The sequence below is a fragment of the Bufo bufo genome, chromosome 9, assembly GCF_905171765.1.
Source record: "Bufo bufo chromosome 9, aBufBuf1.1, whole genome shotgun sequence".
NCBI classification, from domain to species: Eukaryota; Metazoa; Chordata; class Amphibia; order Anura; family Bufonidae; genus Bufo; species Bufo bufo.
Window position 1 is genome coordinate 206,185,498 of NC_053397.1, and position 25,888 is coordinate 206,211,385.

Here is a 25,888-nt window from a genome sequence, read left to right on the forward strand (position 1 = left end):
GAGGAGGTGGTGATGGTGAGTTCACTAAAAGAGTTCAAGAGAGACCTGGATGTATTTCTGGAGGGTAATAATATTACAGGCTATGGCTACTAGAGACGGGTCGTTGATCCAGGGAGTTATTCTGATGCCTGAATGGAGTCGGGAAGGAATTTTTTTCCCCTTAAGGGGGGAAATTGGCTTCTACCTCACAGGTTTTTTTTGGCCTTCCTCTTAATCATCTTGCAGGATAACAGGTCGAACTGGATGGACAGATGTCTTTTTTTTACTATGTATTTTGGAATCTAATTTTGGCAATATAATTTTAAAAAATTCTTATCAGTGAGATTAGATGCCATGTTTTCGGTCACTGTGACCAAGAGCAAACAAAGTTTTCCTGACCTGCCCAATGATTAACCATCTGTATGATGATCAATAGAAATACAAAATAATAAAATCGTAATAAAATAAAAAATGACAATAAACTTTCATTAAGATCTGTATAAAAGTCTCTTTTCTCTTCTATTAGAATATAATTTCCATCTTTTGGATCACAGTTATATATTATATCACTATGAACGACCCTCATAAAGAAAACTTGGAATCACCGGAGGAAAGTTGATCATTCACCAGTGGTCATCGTTTCCAAGATAACGTGCCCCAGAACATTTGGGTATAAATACCCCTCGTTGTTGGAGGTTTGGTATTCACCATCATCATGAGGGGAATCATCCTAGCACTACTGCTTGCACTAGCGGGTGAGTGGCTGCACCTGATTCAGCTACGTCTTATAGAATATATACATTTTTTTTACATATAAAATTTCTAATTGTCAAATTTTCATTAAAGAATAGACATAAATGTATTTTACTTTGATAGCATTTCTAGTGAATGTATTGCATATAATAGATGATCATAAAATCATATGCTTAAGAAATATTTCTCAATTTTATCCCCGATTTTACAGGTAGTGAAAGATCACAAAACGGTAAGTATTTTTCATTTTCTCATAAATAAAAAAATATATAATAATTTAATTTGTATTTTATGTTTTTGGTGTATAGTTAGAATTGTGTCTTGCCATTCCCCAAGCAAAAATACACATACAGCATTACAGCTATGATTCTATTTTTGCACAAACCCTTTTTATTAGAAGCAGGGGCACAGCTATAAGGGATGCAGAGGTAGTGGTTGCTAACAGGTCCTGGAGACTGAGGGTTTCCAAACACCCCTCTGCCAAATAAAAAGGCAGCAGGATTATTGAACACACATGGTAGGTGGGCGGCCCTGCTACAAATTTTGCATTGGGGCTCTGGATTTTCAAGGTATGCCTCAGTTTAGAAGGTTTCCTTGATGACAGCTGATCATAGAGTGTCCTTCTGCTGGGGACCTCAGTGATCAGCTGTAATCTATGGAAGAAACAGCAGCAAGTGTTTAGTTTCCCTGCAGCGCCCCCGCAGGGGAAACAGAACACAGGTCCCATAATAATCACTGGGGTGTCCTCGTGATCTATGAATGTATTTGGTTTTAAAATACAAGAAGACGCTGTAACTATTCTCTAGATAATGTACGGAGATCTTGAATGAGGGATCCCATCTCTATTAAACCAGACGACCCTAAAGAAAAGTCTTTCAAAATGGGTTTTCTAAACCAGACGGCCCCTTTAAGACTGGTTACTTACTGACCAGAATACCGTAACAAACTTATCACCTGAGACCATGTGGCTAAAATATATCCTGTCCTATATTTATAGAACAACTTTTAAACCCATCCAAGACCTATGTCTACAACTATGAAGGAATTACCTTGAGTGGCATGCCAGATAAAGGTTTGTCAAAGGCTGGACTTAAGTTTAACCTCGAGGCTGAGATCAGTGGCTTTGCTCAGAGAACATTCATCTTGAAGGTAATAATGGGTAAATGGGATCTAGTGGTGGATGTATAGGAACCTAATTTTTCCCCATTTTAATATCTTTCATATCAAAAAACATATAGTAATATCCTCAACTCTATGACCAACATCATATCAAAACTGTCTTGTAGAAAACATTTTGAGTGGCTGACTTGGGTCATGTTGACGGTTTTTCTACATGTTATATCCATTAAAAATGTCCATATATACGACTCCCTAATTTATTCATTGAGTTGATTGCAGTAGACTAAACCTATCCATCACCACCTGCTTCCAAAGCACAGTCTATGTTGACAGCACAGTCCAGTTGATATAAGAAATACAAGCTCTTACTGCTCCTTGGCTCCTTATGCACATTAATCCTACAGTATTAATTCCTAGTGCAAAGAGGGAGAATAAAAAGTAGATTATTCATTAGAAAACAGAATCTTGTGGACTTTTATTTAACTGTGGTTTCTTTCCAGGTCCAACAAGTTGACATCAAGGAATATAATGGCCAGTGGCCAAGAGATCCTTTCACTCGATCCACTAAACTTACCCAAGCCATTGCGGAACAGATCAAACATCCCTTTAAGTTTGAATACCATGATGGCCGGGTTGGTGATGTGTTTGCTGCAGAGGGTGTCTCAAATACAGTGGTCAACATCATTCGAGGAATCCTCAATTTATTGCAAGTCCATTTTAGAAAGTCCCAGAATGTTTATGAAATAGAAGAGGTCTGTACAGCTATATTCTTTATTATCTATCTTCTCATCTTTCTGTTTCATAGTTCGATCACTGTTTTTGTATCAATTGACATTCATTTCAAGTCGATTTCTTCATTCATATACATAGCCACCATGATAATTCTCTTGATTGCCCTTGAGAACGGCAACTTTTTTCCATTTTTCGCTTTAGAAATTAAGTATGGGGAAAACTTTAAGTCAGTCAATTATGTTACAGCATAAGTAAAGTACTAAAAAAGTTACTCAGCATTTTCTGTAAATGTCAGGTGTGAATTTTTGCAAAGTTTTCAAAAGTAGAGTTTTGCTTTAATCTTTAAGCCAATATTAAGGGTTAAGTGACATCAATAGACAGGGAAGAAAACATAATAAAAGAGTTTACTTATAACCTTAGATATGTAGCGCTATATAAGTGCATACAATTAATATGTAAAGAAGTAGGTTGGTGGAAAATAGCTTACCTCATATGCCTTTGGGTTGAGCAAGCCTAACCAGGGCAGGACTATTGGGAGGGCAAATAGTGCATTTGATCTGGGGCCTCCACCAGCATGAGGACCTAAGGGGCTTCCATCACCTATCCTCCTTTCTGGCCATTGCGAGATCCTATACAGCCTAGAAGTGGTGGTCACCTTTTCATGTGGCTCACTCATTTTGAAGTGCAAAAAAAATTGTTGGTTTCCCTATCCATTTAACAACCAGTGGAGAGAGTTACATGCATGTATGACTGAGGAGGTGAGGAGGACTGTCCTAGAGGTGTCGAGAAGCCTCATCCAACCTTAGTCCAGCCCTGAGACTACCCTGAATGGGTTGGCATAAGTTAAATAATAAATTCTTAGCACCATACCTCTCTGGGCCAAAAATGTCAACCTATATATTCTCCTCTATATCTGCTAATTCTTGATTCCTTCATATAGAACTGTATCTCTGGAAAGTGTCCAACTAGATATATGATCCAAGAAGAGGACAAAAAGTCCAATACCTTCATCGTTATTAAATCCCGGGACCTTGACAAATGTGAGGATCGTGCAGTAAAGAGACTCGGAATGACCTTCCTTGAACCTTGCAGAGAATGTCAGCAGGTAAATGAGAATTCATATGCAAGTTAATGCAAGGCTTGGAGGCCATTCTAAATACTCAATCATTCTCACTGTCTTCAGAAATCCCAGAACTTGCGTGGAATGCTTACATGCACATACAGAATTAGGAATAAGGCCCAAGGAGCAGTCATTGAGGAAGTTAAGGCCAAAGAAGTCTTCCAGTACTCACCTTTCTATGAACTTTATGGAGCTGCTGTAACGGAAGTCAGGTACAATATATACTAGAATATATTAAGGAACAATATATAAATAATTTGATCTTCAATTAAAAACAAAGTCAAGGGAAGTAGTTCATTGATGAACACAATACAAAATTTGTTGGCACTTTGGGGCACATTTATTAAGACCAGCATTTTAGATGCCGGTCTTAATGAGGCCTTGCGCTGGCGATGGATCCACCAAACTTATGTAGAGGTGCCGGCCTCTATATAACTTGGGCGTATCTACCACCGCTTCTAAATGTAAGACAGCTTCACTTAGACTATTTTCTACACCTAAAAGCGGCGTAGAAAATGATAAATGAGACGCCCACTTTTTTAGACCTGACGTGAGCGGGCAAAAATTGCATATTGCGGTGCAAAGGACCTTTGCGCCACACTCTGTGCCAGAGATACTCCTAATATAGGCGTGTTTCTGTTTAATAAATGATCCCCTTTGTGACTTTGTTAACATAATACACATTATTTTTATGGTGGACCAGCCATACATTGACATTAGATGACACCAAGAACTTCTGCAGAAAAAAGATCTGTACTACACATGACCTACACATTTTTTTTTTATTTCCAGACAAGTACTCACCTTGAAAGAGATCAAGTCCAGCAGGGTGAATGAGCCACGTGTGCAACTAGAAAACCGCGGAGGACTGAAATACCGATTTGGCTCTGAAGTTTACCAGATGCCACTTCATTTGTTCAAGGCCAAGAACATAGAAGCTCAGGTAAGGCGCAAAGGGAAAGTCATATGTTGTTAAGGAAATGTAATCGCTAGGGTTAATTTTGACCTAGTATTGTCGCTGATGAGGTTATGAACCAGGTTTCATATGTTCCTAGAAGCACATGGCCATGATGAGGTTAGTATCTAGATTCATTGGTGAAAACCTAGTGTCATGGTTGAAGCTAGAACATTGGGACATGAGTAACACTAGAACCTAAAGTCATGGAAAGCACAGTGGCTCAGTGGTTAGTCGGGCCTTGCAGCAGTGAGGTCCTAGGTTTCAATCCAACCAAGTTCAACTTCCAAACACAATACCCTTGCTATCCCCTAATACCATGGGACAGAAGGGTTAGACATGTAAGGAACAGCTGTCTGCCCATTGCTATCTAAAGCCAAAGGTCAGTGTCATGTTGAAGCTAGAAAAGCAAGAGTCAGAGGAGAGACTATGAACCTAGAGCTTGAGGTGGACCTACTGTACGTTACAACTCAAGCTATAGACCTCAATATGATAGTATATAGGTGAGACTATGAGTCTGTGTTGACTATCTAGTCAAATATTGGAACCGTATATATTTACCTGGATGCCACTGCTAGGTCTTGTAATATCCAAATCACGGGTCATCTAGAGCCTACTGCTCTGTGTGATCAAAGGTAGCTCCAGACTAGTTGCAGCAATATTGTTTTATGTGCTTTTGGCAGGTCTCAGATACTCTACAGCACCTGGCACAGAACAACCAACAAGAGGTACAGACAGAGGCTCCAGCTAAATTCTTGCAACTGATCCAACTCCTGCGAGACTTGAACCCCGATAACATCCAGGCCATCTTAAAACAGTATTCCGACAAACCTATGTACTGGTAAGGACCTGCAGGCCCTGTAACTATATAATGGTCTAGGAATGAGTACGTGCAACATCAATGGGAAAGAGTTAAAGGAAATAATGTCTTATGTTGTTTTTTTTCTTCTTTAAATCAGACAACCTATTTATTACTACCTTTCCAGGTGTGTTGCTGCATGATATACCTTTAATTAAATTTGATGGTTGTGTTTTTTAGGCAATGGTTAGCAAAAGCAATCCCTCTTATTGGCACTGCTGAGTCTCTTAAGGTTGTCAAGCGTAATATTCCAAACCAGAGCACCCAGGAAGCCGCCATGTCTATCATTCTTGCAATGCAGCATACACGGGCCAGCCAGAATGCTCTTCAGATTGCTGCTGTGAGTGTTTGGTTCTCTTTGTATATGACTATACTTTTGTTCAATACCTTAGTGATAGTAATATTCATAGCTCCAATGAATATCAATATCTGCATAGTTTATAGTAGTCCAATAGAGGAACCCTCTGCCATAAAATATATGGAAATGTTTCTGGAGGTTATTAGAACTGGATATATGTGAGATAACGTAAGGGTGATAGGGGGCAAGGACTTTTCTGGACTTCATATTAGCCATCCCAATAAGAAACAATGCAGTAAGCCACTCAGATTCATGGAATGGCTAACAGGGATCACCATTCATGAAATGTAGACTTGGGGGTCAGGGAAGTTAGAAAAAATATGGCTTCTATCTTCCAAAAAGAGGTGCTCCTTTCTATAAGTAGTTCCTGAAATTGCACCTCAACTCTATTAAAGTGAATGAAGCTGACCTACAATACCACACACAGGTGTGGAGCTATTTTTTGAAGAAATTGGCCCTGTTTTTCTGTTGCTCGACAACCCACTTAAGATACATAGTCAAGAACATCTCCAGTAATCAAGCATAAGACTAGAAAAATTACTTAAAATGTATTCACTATTCAATTAACTGTATAATAATTTGTTTTGCTAATCAGGAACTTGTGGAGGATTCTAGAGTCCAACATTCCCCAGTACTGCTCAAGGCAGCGATGTTGTCCTATGGAACAATGGTCAACAAATTCTGTGCAACCATGCAAGTATGCCCAGAATCGGCTCTTGAGGTGAGTGATTTAGCAGGTTAGTCAGGTTGTTTGTTCCCGCAGTAGAATACATCTAATTTTATCCCCCAAATGTAGATGTAAATATATGAGCAAATGGCCAAAAAACCCAAACCAACCCATACCAACCAATGATGAGTGACCTTTGATGAATCTAGTTCACATTACACAATGAAAGTCAACATCTGATGGGTTCCTATTTTGCAACTTCCTTACAAAAGATCTAATATGGAAAATATTAATCTCTCCATGTTTCAGCTCCTCCATGATTTTGCTGCCGAAGCTGCCAACAAGGGTCGCACTGAAGAAATGTCCTTAGCCATGAAGGCTATAGGTAATGCTGGACAAGTTTCAAGCATCAAGCGTCTTATGAAATTCTTGCCAGGATTTTCCTCTACTGCCTCCCAGCTGCCAGTTAGAGCTCAAGTTGATGCTGTGATGGCCCTCAGGAACATAGCCAGGAATGACGTCAGGAGAGTAAGTATCATAGTAACATAGTATATAAGGCCGAAAAAAGACATTTGTCCATCCAGTTCGGCCTGTTATCCTGCAAGTTGATCCAGAGGAAGTAAAAAAAAAAAAAAACTGTGAGGTAGAAGCCAATCTTCCCCACTTAAGGGGAAAAAATTCCTTCCCAACTCCATTCAGGCAATCAGAATAACTCCCTGGATCAACGACCCCTCTCTAGTAGCTATAGCCTGTAATATTATTACCCTCCAGAAATACATCCAGGCCTCTCTTGAACTCTTTTAGTGAACTCACCATCACCACCTCCTCAGGCAGAGAGTTCCATAGTCTCACTGCTCTTACCGTAAAGAATCCTCTTCTATGTTTGTGTACAAACCTTCTTTCCTCCAGACGCAGAGGATGTCCCCTCGTCACAGTCACAGTCCTGGGGATAAATAGATGATGGGAGAGATCTCTGTACTGACCCCTGATATATTTATACATAGTTATTAGATCTGCCCTCAGTCGTCTTTTTTCTAAAGTGAATAACCCTAATTTTGATAATCTTTCAGGGTACTGTAGTTTCCTCATTCCTTAGGGTCCATCATTTGGTGGTTACAATATGAGACCACATGTAGACAATATCATACATGGCAACCCTTCATGAACATATTTTTTTCTGTGTAGATTGAGGAAATTCTGCTTAGCATCCTAATGAATCGTAGCACTCACACTGAGGTCCGTATGATGGCTGCCGCAGTTCTCATGGAGTGTAGACCATCTGCTGCCACCGTAACCACCATGGCTCAAGCCATACAGAAGGAGACTAAAGTTAACATGCAGCTGGCTAGTTTTGTCTACTCTTACATGAAGGCCTTGACCAAAGCTGCAGCCCCAGAAAACCGTGAGCTGTAAGTAGAGATGTCTTACAAGACATGGACCATGGATAGAGACTATGAGTTCACCTAATATTCTGCTTACATATTTCTAAACTAATTTAGGAAAGAAGCTTGCAACGTCGCCATCAAAATCATGAACCCAATGCTTGACAAACTGAGCATGCGTTACAGCAGAGCTCTCAATGTTGACATGTTTAATTGTAAGTAATTATTGCAAAATGAAGCACAAGTAAATGTATAAGATTACTTAGACGTAACGTGAAGCTTTTGGGCCCTAGTGTAAACCCTATTGTCAGTGTCATACTATCCCAGTGAAACCATGCATACATCATGCCAACAGTGACATTATGGATTGATATACTTACATGCGCAGAAAGGTATTCACAACTAGGGCTAGATTTTGTAGAACAGCCATCTGCCTAAAAACAAAACAAAAAGAATATTAGTAACAGTAGTCATTAAATATACAAGAGTTAATTATTCCAGCATTATTTAATGAAAACTCTCAAAAAGACCAGTTCTTTGAGAGATGATCTTTGATGGATCTGGTGGTGGCTTTTCAATTCCCTCATATCCTATATATATATATTGTCCCCCTTCTTTGAAAGGACGACAGCTTTAGGAGACCATTATCAATGCAATTTTGGGTCTGAAATAGGTTTCACAGTTTTTTAAGATGGGAGTCTTTGAAGTTTAAAAAGATGGTGAGACCCTCAAAGTTGACAAACAGAATAGTTGAAGTTTAATTTAACACCTTTTATTTTGCAGGTAAAGTATAGTAGCCAACATAATAATAATACATGTTTGTATTTTATTGTATAGACCCTCTGATGGCTGGAGCCACTGCTAATGTCTTTATTATGAACAGTCCTACCACCACCCTGCCAACTGCCATCATCTTCAAATTGCGTCGGATACATAGCTGTGAAAGCACAGATATTTTAGAGGTAAGACTTTTTGGCGTGATTTTTTGAAGGCATAAATGATATGCTAATTACATTTACATTGATAATCTCTCCTCTTTTCAGGTTGGTGTAACGGGCTGAAGGCCTCCAAGAAGTCCTCAGAAAACAGAACATTCCATTTAACCAGTATTCTATGCCGAAAAACATTGTTAAGGTTATGAGAACTGTGAGTATTTACCGTTTTGTCTTGATTTAGGATTATCATTGCAATAAATAATTTCTAAACTTTTATTCATTTATTTTTTATTTTTAGCTGACCGGATTCAAACATCTACCATCCGAGATGCCTCTAATCTCAACATATTTAAGATGTTCGGTCAAGAAATCTACCAGGAAGAGGCCACCAAGGAAACCATCCAAAATGCTTTCAGAGTAAGATTGTTTGTATTTTAGATAACATTTGTCATATTCAATTAGCGGGTTTTTTTACTATTATTTTTTCTCCATTTCTAGATCATGACAGAGCCAGTTGGCCGCCATTCTTTCATAAACAGAATAATCAAGAAGCTTCTTAATGGACTTGTAGGACAATGGGCACAACCCATGCTATTGTCTGAAGTTAGACAAATCCAACCTACTTCCATGGGTCTTCCTCTTGATCTGAGCATACACTCTGCTGCTGTTGGCAATGCTGCTGTCAACTGTAAGATATATTACATTCATTGGATCATGCTGTTAGATGCCTATCAAGTTCATTTGACCACTGATGCCTTTATGAATAGTGTGTCTCCCGACTTATTATTAATTATTTTTTTTGAGTCTGGTTCTATCCAATCACCTTGGTGCTAGATGTTTTTTTCAAAGAGCTTGGTCTTATCTAAAATTTTGGTTTGGTCTTTTGTATATGTAAGATCAGGATCATTGATTTGGTCAAGGAACAAAGTATATGTGATCTTCAAAAAATATCAAGGTTAAGTCCTACCTTAAGATGACAGCTCTTGATGCTTTTTTCTGGGGAACTCTTGACCAAGTTCCAAGGAACCATAGCTTCCCAAGGTGTTCTATTTGGGACATCCTGGACTATTGAAACAGTTATTGAAAAATTGTACTGTTATTGAAAAATAAATAACAATATACCAACGTACTGCTTCAATAATTAGCATTACTTCTACCTTCCAACTTGCATTATATTTTCAGTTAATATGAAAGCAAACCCAACACCATCAAGTGACCTGAGTGTTGCTCAGCTTTTGCAATCCAATATCCAATTCCACGCTGATATAACCCCCAGGTAAGTATACATAGATATTATAATTACAAATTTTAACCAAGTTTTTTATGAAAATTGGCCAATCACATAATGATAACTGTTCACTGTCTATTGTATTTTAGTATTTCAGTGCAAACAGTGGCAAGCATGGGAGTAAACACACACTTAGTAAACTGCGGAATTGAATTTCAATCAAAGATTCAGGCCATCACCCCAGTGAAATTCACTGCAAAGGGATTGTGCGAAAGAAAGAATGTCCAAGATCGAATTTGAACCGAGCCAGCAAGAAAAGGACCTAATAATTGCAAGGTAGTGTTCAAGGGGATGAGTGGTGAGAATAATATGAAGTTTTTTTTTCCATTGCTGCTTAAAGATATTTAGAGATGCAAGGAGTGCCTGTGACTTGAGCTTTTATAACACAAAACAAGACCAGTAACAAAGATTAAATAAAAAAAATTAATAAAATTTAACAATTGTTACTATTTAGGGTTAGGGACAAGCTTATAACAGCAAGTCCCGCTGCAGGCACCCACATGTGATCAACTGTAAACGGTGGGTGAACCTCACAGTAAGTGTTCAATTTCTCTACAGTGCCACCACAGAGAAATTAAGCATTACACATTTGAAAGCAACGGGCTGTCCTTTATATTGCACAAATGTGCTGGGTCCTCCAAAGAGAGGGATGCTCAGGACCCCACCTAAGAGCTGAGGTTTCTGTGGAATCACCATGTTTTAACTAGGCTACCCCTTAAGGGAGACTTTTAACAATCCCTACTTGTTAGAAATGTTGCTTGAGAATATGTAGATCACAAAAAAATACCACTGTTGAGTGTCCCCTTGCAATAATCTGTAATATGGCTGTAAGTACCACCACAGGGGAAACTGAGCATTACTCAGCAAAATAGGAAGGTTCTTCCAGAGTGACCACTGTTTCCACTTTCCACTCAAGAGACCTCTCATATTCTCTACAGATTTTACAAACTGGACAACACTTTTTGAAGTCCACATCACAACATGAGACATCTACTTTGACAAGTAGAATATGTGAAGTTGAATGTTATATTCAATAGATTTTTTTATTTTATTACAGGACTCAAGTGATGGCTGTGTCCAGAAATGTGGAAGAGTTGGAAGCAGCAAAGAAGACACCAGTTTGTCCCCAGGGAGCTGAACAGAGCATTCTGCAGAAACATTTTGAAATGTCTGAAGGGGCTTCAGCAGAAGCCACTAGTGTGATGGTAAGGTTCAAGAGTGTCACATAGGAAAGTGATTATTATTAACCTGCAGGACCAATAGGACTTTACAGCAGATTATTAGATACTGAGTTGATCAAATGTTTTCATAAAAATAGTCACCAGTGATATCATTCATAAATATATATGTTTTCATTTTCAGGAGGGATCTTCAGAATTCATTGCCAAGAAGTATGCTTACCCTGGAGTGACAGGACAACATCAGGCTTCACCTACTAAATTGTTCCGCTTCTGTCTCAAAATTCCAAAAGTTAATTTTCATCTCTGTTTGCAACATCAATCTCATACCGCTGCAGGACGCAGACATACCTTCCTTTACCAGATTGTAGGACAACATGAAGCAAAACTCACAGTGAAACCAAGTGAGTGACACCCCCCCCCCCCACACACACATCTACCCCCAATATACTGTACTTTTCTAACCACCTGTTGACTCTGAAGATTCCAAGTTAAGTAACCTCCAATAACTGTTACAGCTCAGAAAGAGGTAGCCATTGAAAAAGTGCTACTAGAAATAACTGCAGGACCCAAAGCAGCCTCAAAAATAATTGCTTTAGCTGACCTGGAACAGAAAGAAGGTGAACATCTTGAGGAATCTGAAGTTCAGAAGAGGCTGAGGACCATCCTTGGAATTGATGATGAGTATAAGGTAATTTTTAGTTTGAGTAGAACGTGTGTCTCTTTCACCAAGATGGTTGTTTTGGAGTGTCATTCGATTATCCGTTACATGATTTTCTATCACTTATGATGATACAGGCCAGAAACGATAGCTTACATGTGCGGAAAAGCAAGAACCGTGATGGAATGAACAAGAACCGACAATCAAGTAGCAGTAGCTCATCCAGCAACGAGAAGTCAAAACAGCACCACCGGCAACAGCAAAAAGGGCAACAATCATGGGAAAAGCAGCATAACAAAGATCATCGGCACAATCCAAAGAGCAGCAGTAGCAGCAGCAGCAGTAGCAGCAGCAGTAGCAGCAGCAGCAGTAGCAGCAGCAGCAGCAGCAGTGGCAGTAGGAGAGCAGGTCATAAGCACCAACAGAGCAGCAGTAGCAGCAGCAGTGGCAGTAGGAAAGCAGGTCATAAGCCCCAACAGAGCAGTAGTAGCAGCAGCAGCAGTAGTAGCAGCTCCAGCCAACAACAGAAGGATAGAAAACACCAGCAAACGGATCATCAGCAGAACAAACATAAGCAGCAAGGAACCCATCACTACACTGATAATATTGATTATGAGCAGGTATTATTAAATTATTATAAAATGTAATGCATTTAAAGGCTATGAACAATTTTTTAAAGATTTAATTTTACTCATTTTGGGCCAAAACTAATTTTTTCAATGGGTCTTAAGTTTTAGCCTAACTGTAAGTAAGTCGTACTTTCACTTTGAATCCTTATCTCTGAGCTCCTGGCAGCTCATAAACACTTATTTAAGCCATATTCCTCTCGGTAAGAGAAGAATTAAGCTATAATGAGTGTTTATGAGCTGTCAGGAGTTCAGAGATCAGGCTTCACGTGAGCTGTTAGCTAAGTCCCCTGACAGAACACAGTGAAAACAGACAGCTTGTCACTTGTCTCAATGCTGTACAGAGAAAAGGGCTAAAAGATAATATCAGAAGAATCAATTCAAATAACTTTTTTTTAGCACAGGATGAGTACAATGCAAGAATAAAATATAAATAATTTCCCCTAAAGGAGTCCATAGCCTTTAACTGTAAAATAACTAAACGTATACTATTCATATTTGCCTGCTTTTAATATGTGCCCTTGGTTGTCTTTCAAGGATGATCGTGAAATCTTTCAACTACGCTTCAGGAGACCTAATAGAGAGGTATGGGTTTAAATATGAGGTTGAACACTGTATAAATTGCAGTATGGTCAGTGTACTTTTTTTGTACACTACTCGAGGTTAGGATGCCTAAACACCATAGAGGTGTACAGATACAGCATTTGAATTCAAATAGATTATGCTTCAAAGTTGCTTCTTTGTTATGTTTATAGTCAGTTGTGCACCTAGCCTTTCTGCTGTCTGGGGCGAAAACTGAAACAGCGCCACCCCCCTTCCTTAATGCCAATTTCTTAACCTAACCCCTTCCCTTTAGCTCATGGCCCTTCAGCTGCCCCCCCCCCCCTCTCTTGCCTCTTCCTGGTGCTGCCTGAGGCGATCTCCTCACATATCGGCATTGGTGGTGCGCCCTTGTTTACAGCATGTAATGTCCCACTGTGATTACAAAAGCACTATATTTTATTGTGGATAGGGATGTGATTTGGGCCTTCATGTGATTTGCTGAAGGAGCTGCATTCAGCATATAATAATACCAGCTTCTTAATGGTATATCATTTTTCATCTGTCTCAGCATGTCAAGACCACGTCTGGCCGTATTCGCACATCACAGTCCAGCTCCAGTTCCAGTAGTAGCAGCAGTAGTAGTAGTAGCAGCAGCAGCAGCAGCAGCAGCAGCGATCTGCTAGAAGACCCCAGGCAATAGTAAGTATAATGGGAGTAATATAAAAACGTATGGTTTATCCAAAATAACGTATTGCTAATTAGAATATCTTATGTAAAAATAAAAGGTTTTGATTTTTAGCTAATCACACAAAATGACCAATTTTTTTTAGGACAAATATTCATTTTTCAATCAATACTTCTTTATTGATCGTACACAGAGTTTATAATGCACATTGAATTTTCGGCACATTAGTACGATTTTTTTTTTTTTGAAGAAACACATAAATTGACAAAATAAAACACAAAAAAAACAAAAAAAAAAAACGGCACAATTCCTCAGGGTACAGACTAAAGTCCGGACTATTTATCAGGTTGAGCAGATTGAATATTTGGAAAGATGTCCAAGCAAACCATAATTTGGTAAATTTAGCGTATGAGTGTTGCACAAAAGACATGGAACGTTCGTAAAGCCATGTCTGGTTCACTATGGCTATCACCTCCCCACATGAGGGTATCTCAATCCTTTTCCAGTGTGTAGTACAAATATACATTTTTTTTCCAGGTCCTATATTTTGTGAAATTGTGTGTGTAGAGTTTATTTTTTTTTAAATGGCAGATTTGTGAATGTTTTTAAAATTTAGCAGCTGGAATGTTCTTTCAAAGTTGTCGAGCAAAGCACTGGAAGTTTTAACTGGGTTGTGCAGTCAAAGGTATTAAAAACCTATCATATCTAGTGTTGAGCGAACTTGTGTTTTAAGTTCGGCGTCTAAAGTTCGGCTTCGGGTTATCGAAGAATCGCGTTGTGGATTCCGCTACCACGGACCATAACGGAATTTAGAATCCATAACGCGATTTTTCGAATAACCCGAAGCCGAAACTTTAGACGCGACTTAAAACACAAGTTCGCTCAACACTAATCATATCCTATCCGGCACCCCCGGCACCCCCACCGATCAGCTATTTGAGGAGGCAGCAACACTTGTGCGAGCGCTGCTTCCTCTTCAAAATTTGCCACCTCTACAAGCGTGACAACATGTAGGTAATTTTATGAGGTGGTAGCAGTGCTCACAACGGACCCCTGCCAATCTGATATTGATGTATATCTTTAATAATCTTTGACTGCACAACCCCTTTAAGGTATTAGAACGACCACTCAAATATACAATGTGATTATCAGGCCAGATTCATTGGAGAACACAGATCTCCTAGCTGTGTGGTCACTCTTCAAGCGGTTCGAGCGGACAACAAGAAGCAGGGTTATCAGTTAATTGTGTACGGAGATTATCACTCATCCAAGCCTAAGCTTCAGGCCTACATGTGGACATCAGTGGAGAGAGCCGCTGGAGAGCATGCATCAGAGCACAGTTGAAAGCCAACATGAAGCCCAGGTAATAAAAGCTTTATAACATGACAATAGATGTTACCAATATTTCCACATATTATCTATTGCTCACTATAATTATTATGTTCTAGGCTGAGCTGAAATGGGGTCAGAACTGTCAACAGTACAAGATGGCTGCATGGGCCGAAACAGGACGCTGGGGCAACCAACCAGCATTTAGACTGAAAGTCGCCTGGCCAAAAATCCCATCTAAACTGAAATCTACGGGACGAGCGTAAGCGAATATATAATATATACCTTTTTTTTTAGCGCTACCCATCAGAAACCTTTATATCTGCAAAAAGGATTATTAATCCTGCACACCCCTCCAGTGCATGCACCAGGTCTGAGTAAAGAGGTAGCACTAATTTGCTGTCTTATGCGAAGACCAGGCATGGTAATGCCCACCCTTTATCTAAACCCTACCCCTTTAACTAAGCCCCACCCTCAAGGCTATACCCATTTTGAAGATGAAGGTGAGAAGATGAAATGAATTTCTGCAAGACTGATTCAGTAGTAAATATACAAATGCTAGCTTCTTTTTTAAAAAAAAAAACATTTTTATACATTAAGTGTCCTCCTGTGTTATATGTAAGGATTTTAAAGAGGACCTGTCACCAAAAAATGCAATGCAATCTGAGCCCACTATGTTAAAGAGCAGGAGAAACCGAGAAGATCGATATATAATTTTGTGGGGAAAGATTTAGTAAAACCTGTAATTTATACATTTATAGTTCTGCTTTTTCTACCTTCTGTGAAGAGCATTAGACAGGAGGGAGGGGTTATTGGTGACTCATGTGTGCATACAGAGACTGATAACCCCTCCCTCCTGTACCCATAGCACTTGCAGATGTAAATGTTAAAAATTACAAGTTTTAATAAATCTTATCCCTCAATAATATATATCAATCTGCTCAGCTTTTCCTGGTCTACAGCATGGTGCTTTCAGATTGCACTGCAATTGTTGGTGACACGTCGTCTTTAAGGGATTTTACAGGGACATTTTATTTATTCCTCTTGATTTTTAAGGCCCTCATACAAATTACCATAAATCTAAACATAAACATAATACGTAGATGTTGTGAATACAAAAAATATACAAAACAGCAAAAATTCCATCTGTAAATAATGTTTCATTGTTATGAATTTGGGCTATAATTTCAGAGTTGGTTGGGTTTTCCCTGGAGCTGCCTTCATGTTAGGATTTTCAGAAAAAGTACAGAGAAACCCATCAAGACAAGCGAAGGTTGTCCTGTCCCTCTCCACTCCCAGGACCTTGAATGTCGTTTTCCAAACACCAAAGGTAAACTCATCACACAATCATCACCAGATAGATCACCGTTGTTGTAGACGTCATTTTGAGACCTCTTGATCCTCCTTGCATTAGAACCCAAAAAGGAATACACACCGAGGTTGAATGGGGCTGAGATGGCTGCAATACCAGACCAACCCTATCAACAAGAGTGGCTCTGTCCCCCCCCCCCCCCCCCCTAAATAAAGCGGAGTTTTTCTTTTAATGTGCCATTAAATCTAGATACGCTTACTATTATACAGGCCTATTTCTACCGTGAAAGCCTCCATCTTCCTGCTGCCTTCACTGCTGCCTGGAATGCTCATCCTGCAGACATGCAGGTCCCAACCTGGAATATCTTTGCTGATGTTCCTAACTTAGTTGCAGACAGACTTAAAGGTAAGTTTAGTTAAGTTTCGGACCCAGTACTGGACTGGGATTCCTTGAGGAATCCATCTGAACAGAACAAATGCACGTCCACTTTTAATTGCATCATAATGATGGTGGCTATCATTGGACCCACAGGTCATGTCATCGATGAGGTCTATTACATTATATATGTAAATGATCCCCTAAGAAACAGACCCTAGTGGTAAAAGTAGATTGTCTTCTACTGGATCTTTGGGGTCCATCATTGCCTCTGGGCCCAGAGAAGCACCTATTAGTATTCTGGTGGACCAGTCTAACTTTGATCTAAGCATAGTGCTGGGAGTTCCCTTTGGCCTTAGCTCCCTTTGACACCATTCCAGTTTACATGGCAATCATAGGTAGATCCCAGTTGCCCACCTCTCATATTGTTAAAGGGCTACAAATATTACAAAACTCTAAATCTTCATAATTTCCATTTCTCCTCTAGGACATTGTTCGATGACTGAAAACATGATAAAAACATTTAATGGCATTAACTACAACTACACAATGCCTGGACACTGCTATCATGTTCTCGCTCACGACTGTAGTGAAGAAAATAAGTTCTTGATCATGGCCAAGAATTCCGGGGAGAATCCAGAACACAAAGATATTAATATCAAACTGGGAGAATTGTAAGCAGAAGCCAAAATTTCGGATGTATCATACAAATAATGTAGATGTGGTTATCATTCTGAAGCGCATAGCAATGCTGTATTGTATATTAAGTAGAAAAGAACTGATTGGCACTCCAAATAGTTGGAATCACTTGCGTAAATACAAATAAATGATTTATTCTGATATAAAAATCCTCCAAAATATTCTAAAAGCATAATAAAATGAAAATAAAATCCCTAAGAAAATTGTTAAAATGGAGACCGCTACAGTATTATGTGAAAATTACTAACCTGAATAACGCTCCAATATTTTAATAGTTTACAAAATCTAAATAATTGAGGACGTCTACTCAAACTCACCAAGGAACTTTTATCTATGGTACCATAGCGACATCTAGTGGTGACCACCAATTACTACACCATATATGGTTCTTTTTTCTTCTTTTTTGTCCATTTTAACAATTTTCTTAGGGATTTTATTTTCATTTTATTATGCTTTTAGAATATTTTGGAGGATTTTATATCAGAATAAATCATTTATTTGTATTTACGCAAGTGATGAGTGCCAATCAGTTCTTTTCTACTTATTATTAATCTCCGGACAACGAGGGTGTGTCTACTGAAGTGAGCACCATCACTGTGCCTAGATATAGTAGAGCCACTGGATTACAGATATTTTCACTGTATTGTATACTGCAGAAACGTATCAGAAGTAGATTAATATTAGGCCAGAGCTAGATTACAACTCCCAGCCAGAGGCAGGTAGCAGGACTTTAGTCATATGATTGCAATTTTAGAAATGAGTAAAGAAAAAAAAAAAGTCATGTCATTTCCTCGGCACCTACATCAAATAAATGGCACCTACATCAAATAAAAAAAAAAGTTCACAGCAAGATAAACTTTTTTTTAATACATTTTCATTTTTTTCTAGTGATATTAAGATGTACAGCCAATCAGGAGAAGCAATGGTTAAGGTTAATAACATCGACATTTCCAAGGAGAAGCTCCCATATGAGCCCAGCAAAGGTAAGGCATACATAGAGAAGATTTATCAGTTCAGTTCGAAATGGGGAATTTCGGTAGGACTGTCCCACTATATGATGTGTATGGTGGTATCTTAATTTTCCCCCAGGTTGGATTCAACATGGCTAATCTTTTTTTTTTTTTATAAATGGAGTTAAGAGGCACGGGCGGATTGGCCATAGACCCTACAGGGAAATTTCCCAGCGGGCCGATGCCCAGGAGGCCACCCAAGCTCTCCTGATGGCTGCAGGTTAGGTACATAATGATCTGATGCTTAATGGGGTTGTCTCATCATAGACAATTTGGTCATAGCGCTAGGATATGTCCCCATTGTCTTATAGGTGTGGGTCCTACCGCTGGTCACCCTCCATTCATTTTCTATGGGGTCGGCAAAAATAGCCGAGCGCTGGCTCGCCTATTTCTGTCGAGCCCATAGAAGTGAATGGGAGCGGTGGCCGGTCATGCGTGGTGCACTCCCTTTCACTTCTATGGGAAGCCGGCTTGGTGGTGGCCGGACTGGGGTCCTCCAGCCACCACCTTGCGGGGCTCTGATCCCGATATAGGTGAGGGTCTCAGCGGTGGGACCCGCACCTATAAGACAATGGGGGCACATCCTAGCGATATGCCCCCATTGTCTATGATAAGACAACCCCTTTAACGGCCACAGTTACCCTCTTGAACTCAACTGTATTACTGTCCTAAGGACGATGATACAGTTGAAAGCAGTGGAGAGGGCGGCAGTATATTAAGCTGTACTGTGGTTTTATGATACTGCCGCGGTGGTACGTTGTGTTGCTTTACGGTATTGCAGGCCCTGTCTGCTTCTGTTGTCCCTGTCTACTTATGTTCCCCTGCCTTCTATCAATTTAGTCCAGCCTACAACATGGGGCCATTTTTAAGTTTTTTTACAGGGCCACTTTAAGTTGCCAATCCGCCCCTGGCCAGAGGTATCTGACCAAAGCTTTTCCCCTTCTCCCTATTAAGAAACCATGTATGCTCAGCCAAGTGTGCACATTTATGGAGGGTAGTATGGACGGGTGTATGATATTATCTTCTGGAATTTACTAATTAATTAATAAAAAAAAGAGTTACCTCTGACCAGGAAATCAAAATCACATACATTATGATTCTGAAATCTCTTGCAGATCCATCTGTGCATATCGATGAGACAGATGGAAAACTTGTCCTGTCTGCACCAGAATTTGGTATTGAGAAACTGGCTTATGACAGAAAGTCAACTGAGGTAAAGGAACCTCTCACTTACCACTGTAACATCTTATGACTCAATAATCTAGGGTGTCCTCAACTACATATGGGGAAATGGGTCATGTTGGATAGTGACCTGGACAACATGGGGTCCATTCAATGAGTGGACCATACAATGTAATAATTGATGGAAGCTAATGAGGTCTTAGACTGAAGTTATCACATTCTGAATGCTATGAACGTTTGTCCTCAATTTTCCTTTTGATCATCACGTTGGGTTGCAATATCTGGCTTTGACATTTCAAGAAAACTTGTGTGAACACATTAGTAGTTGGGGTCAGGGTGATTTTATGGCTTTGTAGGTCACTGTCTTATCAGATATCCCACCAATATGCATTTTTATGTAGCTTCGCACAGCAGTATGGATGAGAGGTCACATATGTGGTATCTGCGGCCACCATGATGATGAGACAGAACGGGAGTTCACAATGCCTGATGGATCAGTAGCAAAGGACGAAGAAAGCTTTGGCCATTCATGGATCCTGTCTGAAGACACCTGCTCAGGAGGTAAGACACATAAATAGTGGTTTGTGATGCTCACTAACATGGCATCCACTCAGTCAGTTCTGTACCAGCTTACAATATGATAAAATGATAGGAATGATGACAGCAGTAGGGGACTTGAGTGTTGACTTTGTGGGAGGCAGTGACCTGTTCACCGATGTTATCACATTACTAAAGATATTGGAACACATAAGATCCACCAAAGCATAGAGAAGGAAAAATATAGACACTAGACTTCATTTACCTAGAAAGCATGTGGTAGATAATGGACTTTTAATTTTACAGCCTGCAAACTTCATCACACTTTGGTGAAGACTGAGAAACCAGAAAGGGAGGAAAACAAATGTTATTCCATCCACCCAGTCCTGCGCTGTGCTAAAGGTTGTACCCCATCAGCCACCACCCCTGTCTCTGTCGGCTTCCACTGCACATCTGCTGGTAAGTTATCATCCATGAGTCATATAAGACCACAATTATAATGGAAACCCATCTGGTGTCAACCTCAAAGCCATCAGTCCATGGCCACATCTATCTTGGGGACAGTGAAGGATTCCGTTCTTTAGAGACGTTTGGGACCATGATGCAAGTCAGCAAAGTTTTGAAGACCTGTGTGAGCTATGAGATCTCCTTTTTACCCATTTACTCCAGTGTGGAGGTAGGGAAGTTCTAGCTCTGGGCTCCACAATTGGTGACTTTAGCTCCTGGTTCTCCAATAGCTCAACAAAATGCACCTGCTTCTTAACAATATGAACTAAATTCATTAGCTCAGTCCCTTACCTTGAATAGACAATAGGCTGCTTTGAAGGTGGCAATTAGCCTACTAGGCCAAGGGATACACATTTGGCATGTCCTCCCCCGCCCTCTATGTCTCTGCACAAACTTCAGCTTATAACTATCTGTTATTCAATTACAGATCTGGCAGAAGATGAGTCGCTGACTGACAGGTCCGAAGACTTCACTGAGAAAGTGGAGGCACACACTTCCTGTTCCTGCAAGTCCCTCAAGTGCGAGGATTAAAGATGATGGTGCTGCCTCTGCCCCCCTCTTGTTTGTACCTAGAAAGTAACACAAGAATGAGCTGTAATGTCAGCCCCAATCAAGCCAATCGCACTTTCAAGCCAACTGTATAGTTCTTTGTTCTAAACCCTGAAATTTTCAATAAATATTTGCATCAACAAAAATTATTTTCTGTGATTTTTATTATGCTGTATGATATTGCTGTAGTATTGCTACCGGCTGTCCCATAAACACTGGCCCCGCATGCCAACAGAAGTAGGTGGGATCTGCAATACCACAGTGCAGCACAGAATGCCACCCCAGCAGAACCAAGTACCACAGTGCAGCACAGAATACCACCCCAGCAGAACCAAGTACTACAGCACAGAATACCACCCCAGCAGAACCAAGTACCACAGTGCAGCACAGAATACTACCCCAGCAGAACCAAGTACCACAGCGCAGCACAAAATACCACCCCAGCAGAACCAAGTACCACAGTGCGGCACAAAATACCACCCCAGCAGACCCTAATACCCCAGTGCATCACAAAATACCACCCCAGCAGAACCAAGTACCACAGTGCAGCACAGAATACCACCCCAGCAGAACCAAGTACCACAGTGCAGCACAGAATACTACCCCAGCAGAACCAAGTACCACAGTGCAGCACAGAATACTACCCCAGCAGAACCAAGTACCACAGTGCAGCACAGAATACCACCCCAGCAGAACCAAGTACCACAGTGCAGCACAGAATACCACCCCAGCAGAACCAAGTACCACAGTGCAGCACAGAATACTACCCCAGCAGAACCAAGTACCACAGTGCAGCACAAAATACCACCCCAGCAGAACCAAGTACCACAGCGCAGCACAAAATACCACCCCAGCAGACCCTAATACCCCAGTGCATCACAAAATACCACCCCAGCAGAACCAAGTACCACAGTGCAGCACAGAATACCACCCCAGCAGAACCAAGTACCACAGTGCGGCACAAAATACCACCCCAGCAGACCCTAATACCCCAGTGCATCACAAAATACCACCCCAGCAGAACCAAGTACCACAGTGCAGCACAGAATACCACCCCAGCAGAACCAAGTACCACAGTGCAACACAGAATACCACCCCAGCAGAACCAAGTACCACAGTGCGGCACAAAATACCACCCCAGCAGAACTAAATACCACAGTGCGGCACAAAATACCACCCCAGCAGAACCAAATACCACAGTGCAGCTCAAAATACCACCCCAGCAGACCCAAATACCACAGTGCAGCACAAAATACCACTCAGCAGACCCAAATACCACAGTGCAGCACAAAATACCACCCCAGCAGACCCTAATACCACAGTGCAGCACAAAATACCACCCCAGCAGACCCAAATACCACAGTGCAGCACAAAATACCACCCAGCAGAACCAAGTACCACAGTGCAGCACAAAATACCACTCAGCAGACCCAAATACCACAGTGCAGCACAAAATACCACCCCAGCAGACCCAAATACCACAGTGCAGCACAAAATAATACCCCAGCAGAACCAAGTACCACAGCGCAGCACAAAATACCACCCCAGCAGAACCAAGTACCACAGCGCAGCACAAAATACCACCCCAGCAGAACCAAGTACCACAGTGCAGTACAAAATACCACCCCAGCAGACCCAAATACCCAGTGCAGCACAAAATACTACCCCAGCAGAACCAAGTACCACAGCACAGCACAAAATACCACCCCAGCAGACCCAAATACCACAGTGCAGCACAAAATACTACCCAAACAGAACCAAGTACCACAGCGCAGCACAAAATACCACCCCAGCAGACCCAAATACCACAGTGCAGCACAAAATACCACCCCAGCAGAACCAAGTACCACAGCGCAGCACAAAATACCACCCAGCAGACCCAAATACCACAGTGCAGCACAAAATACCACCCCATCAGAACCAAGTACCACAGCGCAGCACAAAATACCACCCCAGCAGAACCAAGTACCACAGCGCAGTACAAAATACCACCCAAACAGAACCAAGTACCACAGCGCAGCACAAAATACCACCCCAGCAGACCCAAATACCACAGTGCAGCACAAAATACCACCCCAGCAGAACCAAGTACCACAGCGCAGCACAAAATACCACCCAGCAGACCCAAATACCACAGTGCAGCACAAAATACCACCCCATCAGAACCAAGTACCACAGCGCAGCACAAAATACCACCCCAGCAGAACCAAGTACCACAGCGCAGTACAAAATACCACCCCATCAGAACCAAGTACCACAGCGCAGCACAAAATACCACCCCAGCAGACCCAAATACCCAGTGCAGCACAAAATACTACCCCAGCAGAACCAAGTACCACAGCGCAGTACAAAATACCACCCAGCAGACCCAAATACCACAGTGCAACACAAAATACCACCCAGCAAAACCAAGTACCACAGCGCAGTACAAGATACCACCCCAGCAGAACCAAATACCACAGTGCAGCAAAAAACATTCAGTCGCATGCACCGAGACTGTAGCCTATGTGCGATATACTAAAGGTTTACAGAGATTTTATACTGTATGTTTTATCATAGTATTTTTATACTGTTTTACATGAACATTTTTTATATGAAGTGTTTTATGTGCAATAAATATACATTGTTACAATATAGGTGTAGGTGTGCCCTACTACTTTTTATTTAATTATCGTAACCTCTGAAGATTGGGCGGATCTTTTCAGTAGGAGCACCCATTCCATAGGTTTGATGAGCAGGTAAGCCATCTCTAAAAATAATTACATGTTCTATTCTTGTCCGCAATTGCAGACAAGAATAGGCAGTTCTATGGGGATGTCGGCCGGGTGTATTGCGGATCCGCAATACACCACGGACGTGTGAATGGACCCTAATGCTGAGAGCATCAGATCATTATGTACCCGGACAGCAGCCTTGAGGAGGGCTCGGGCGCCCCATCGAGAAATTTCCCTGTAGGGTCTATTCCCCTAACAGCTGCCACCTGGGGAGAATCTGGTGAGCCCTTATAAACACTATATGGTTCTTTGATCCTGCCAAAACCGCTGACTCCTTTGACCAACATTTTAAAATTATTTACATAAAACTATGCATCACAAATACTCAATACATTGCATTGCTTATCTCATTCCCATCATGAGTTAGGTCAGGCTTAAGTAAATAGAAAAATCCAGCTCACCCAAAACTCTCCGTGCACGGAACAAACCGAGGCAAGTTCTCCACGTGTAAATGTACAAGAAAAAGGGCCGGCACTGGGTCAATTCTCGGTTGCGTCGTCTTTATTTTTAATTTCATGTTACATATTATATCCTGTGGACATCACCACCCACCTTAAGGTTACGACTAATAGAACACTTCAGTTTGAAACATGTCAACCGGTGGTGGTGGGAGGTGATGTCCACAGGATATAATATGTAACATGAAATAAAAAATAAAGACGACGCAACCGGGAATTGACCCAGTGCTGGCCCTTTTTCTTGTACATTTAAAGGTGCCGCAGATCTGCTGATGAACAAGTGGACTGCTCTTTCATCGGGGGAAATGGTTGTTGGTGTGTGCACCTCAATCATTGTTTCTGGGCAGTAGGTGTGCTGTAAATAAATCCAATGGGGGTCATTTATTATAGTGTTTTGCACCAGTTTTTTTTACTAACGAAAGTGCACCTGTTTTGGAGGCATTCGCGCCTCGTTCGACAAGTTTTAGACTAATTCTGGTAGCGTTGGGTTTTTTGCACTTTTTTTCAGCCTATTCATGTTGGTGCGCTTAGTTTTTGTTGTCAGCCTTGAGTGGTGACCTACAACAATTTTATTAAAAAAGTCACATTGGTGGGTAGACATGCTCCTTTTCACAAACGTGTATTTGGCTGCGCCTTTTTTATACCTTATATGCAACTTTTTGTCAAATATGCAACTTTTTTGGGCTCATATGTAACTTTTTCGCTGCACTTTTGCACCTAATTCGTGAGCCAACCAACAAGTAGTCTAATTGCACATGATCCACCTGTGCCCCGATGAATACAAAGGTGCATTACCTAATTCATTACCTTTGTGCGACTCCTTAAAAAATACTGTGCTAAATAGTGACAGGTAGTGTTGAGCAAACTTGTGTTTTAAGTTTGGCGTCCAAAGTTTGGGTTCGGATTAGCAAAGAATCTGCTACCATGGACCATAACGGAATTCTATGGCGGCATGCACCACGGAAGCCTATAAGAGGCTAATTGAAGCCTATGCTGGCCATAGACTTCTACTATGACGGAATGCAATACGGCTCTTATAGGCTTCCGTGGTGCATACCGTCATAGAATTCCGTTATGGTCTGCTGTAGCGCAATCCATAACGGAATTCTTCATTAACCCGAACTTTGGACGCCGAAATTAAAACACAAGTTCGCTCAACACTAATGACAGGCTAATCCACTACACTGTCTAATTGCACTCTAGAAAACAGACGAGCGTGATAAAGGACCCCCAATATATTTTGTTTGGGGTACCGCTTTTCTATCATCATAAATGATCTGCACTGCATCTAGTGTGAACATCTCCTTCCGTCCTAT

General features: G+C 40.9%; 1 protein-coding gene across 1 annotated transcript; it reads left to right on the top strand.

Moving 5' to 3' along the window:
• Positions 1-600: 600 nt before the first annotated feature.
• LOC120979861 (vitellogenin-A2-like) lies at positions 601-21,486 on the top strand. Its single transcript, XM_040408819.1, is given in 40 exon segments — positions 601-734; positions 944-964; positions 1,730-1,881; positions 2,352-2,603; positions 3,524-3,688; positions 3,767-3,915; positions 4,496-4,646; positions 5,342-5,499; positions 5,698-5,857; positions 6,471-6,596; positions 6,852-7,070; positions 7,728-7,951; positions 8,042-8,139; positions 8,762-8,886; positions 8,968-8,979; positions 8,981-9,070; positions 9,158-9,203; positions 9,206-9,276; positions 9,358-9,547; positions 10,042-10,135; positions 10,237-10,386; positions 11,205-11,352; positions 11,510-11,729; positions 11,844-12,016; positions 12,124-12,606; positions 13,150-13,197; positions 13,724-13,854; positions 14,460-14,499; positions 14,993-15,128; positions 15,131-15,175; positions 15,178-15,203; positions 15,289-15,431; positions 16,361-16,499; positions 16,751-16,886; positions 17,344-17,530; positions 18,444-18,538; positions 19,681-19,778; positions 20,149-20,308; positions 20,591-20,743; positions 21,219-21,486. Coding segments are annotated over 40 exon segments (5,358 nt in total). The 5' UTR covers positions 601-694; the 3' UTR covers positions 21,323-21,486.
• The last annotated feature ends 4,402 nt before the right edge of the window (positions 21,487-25,888 follow it).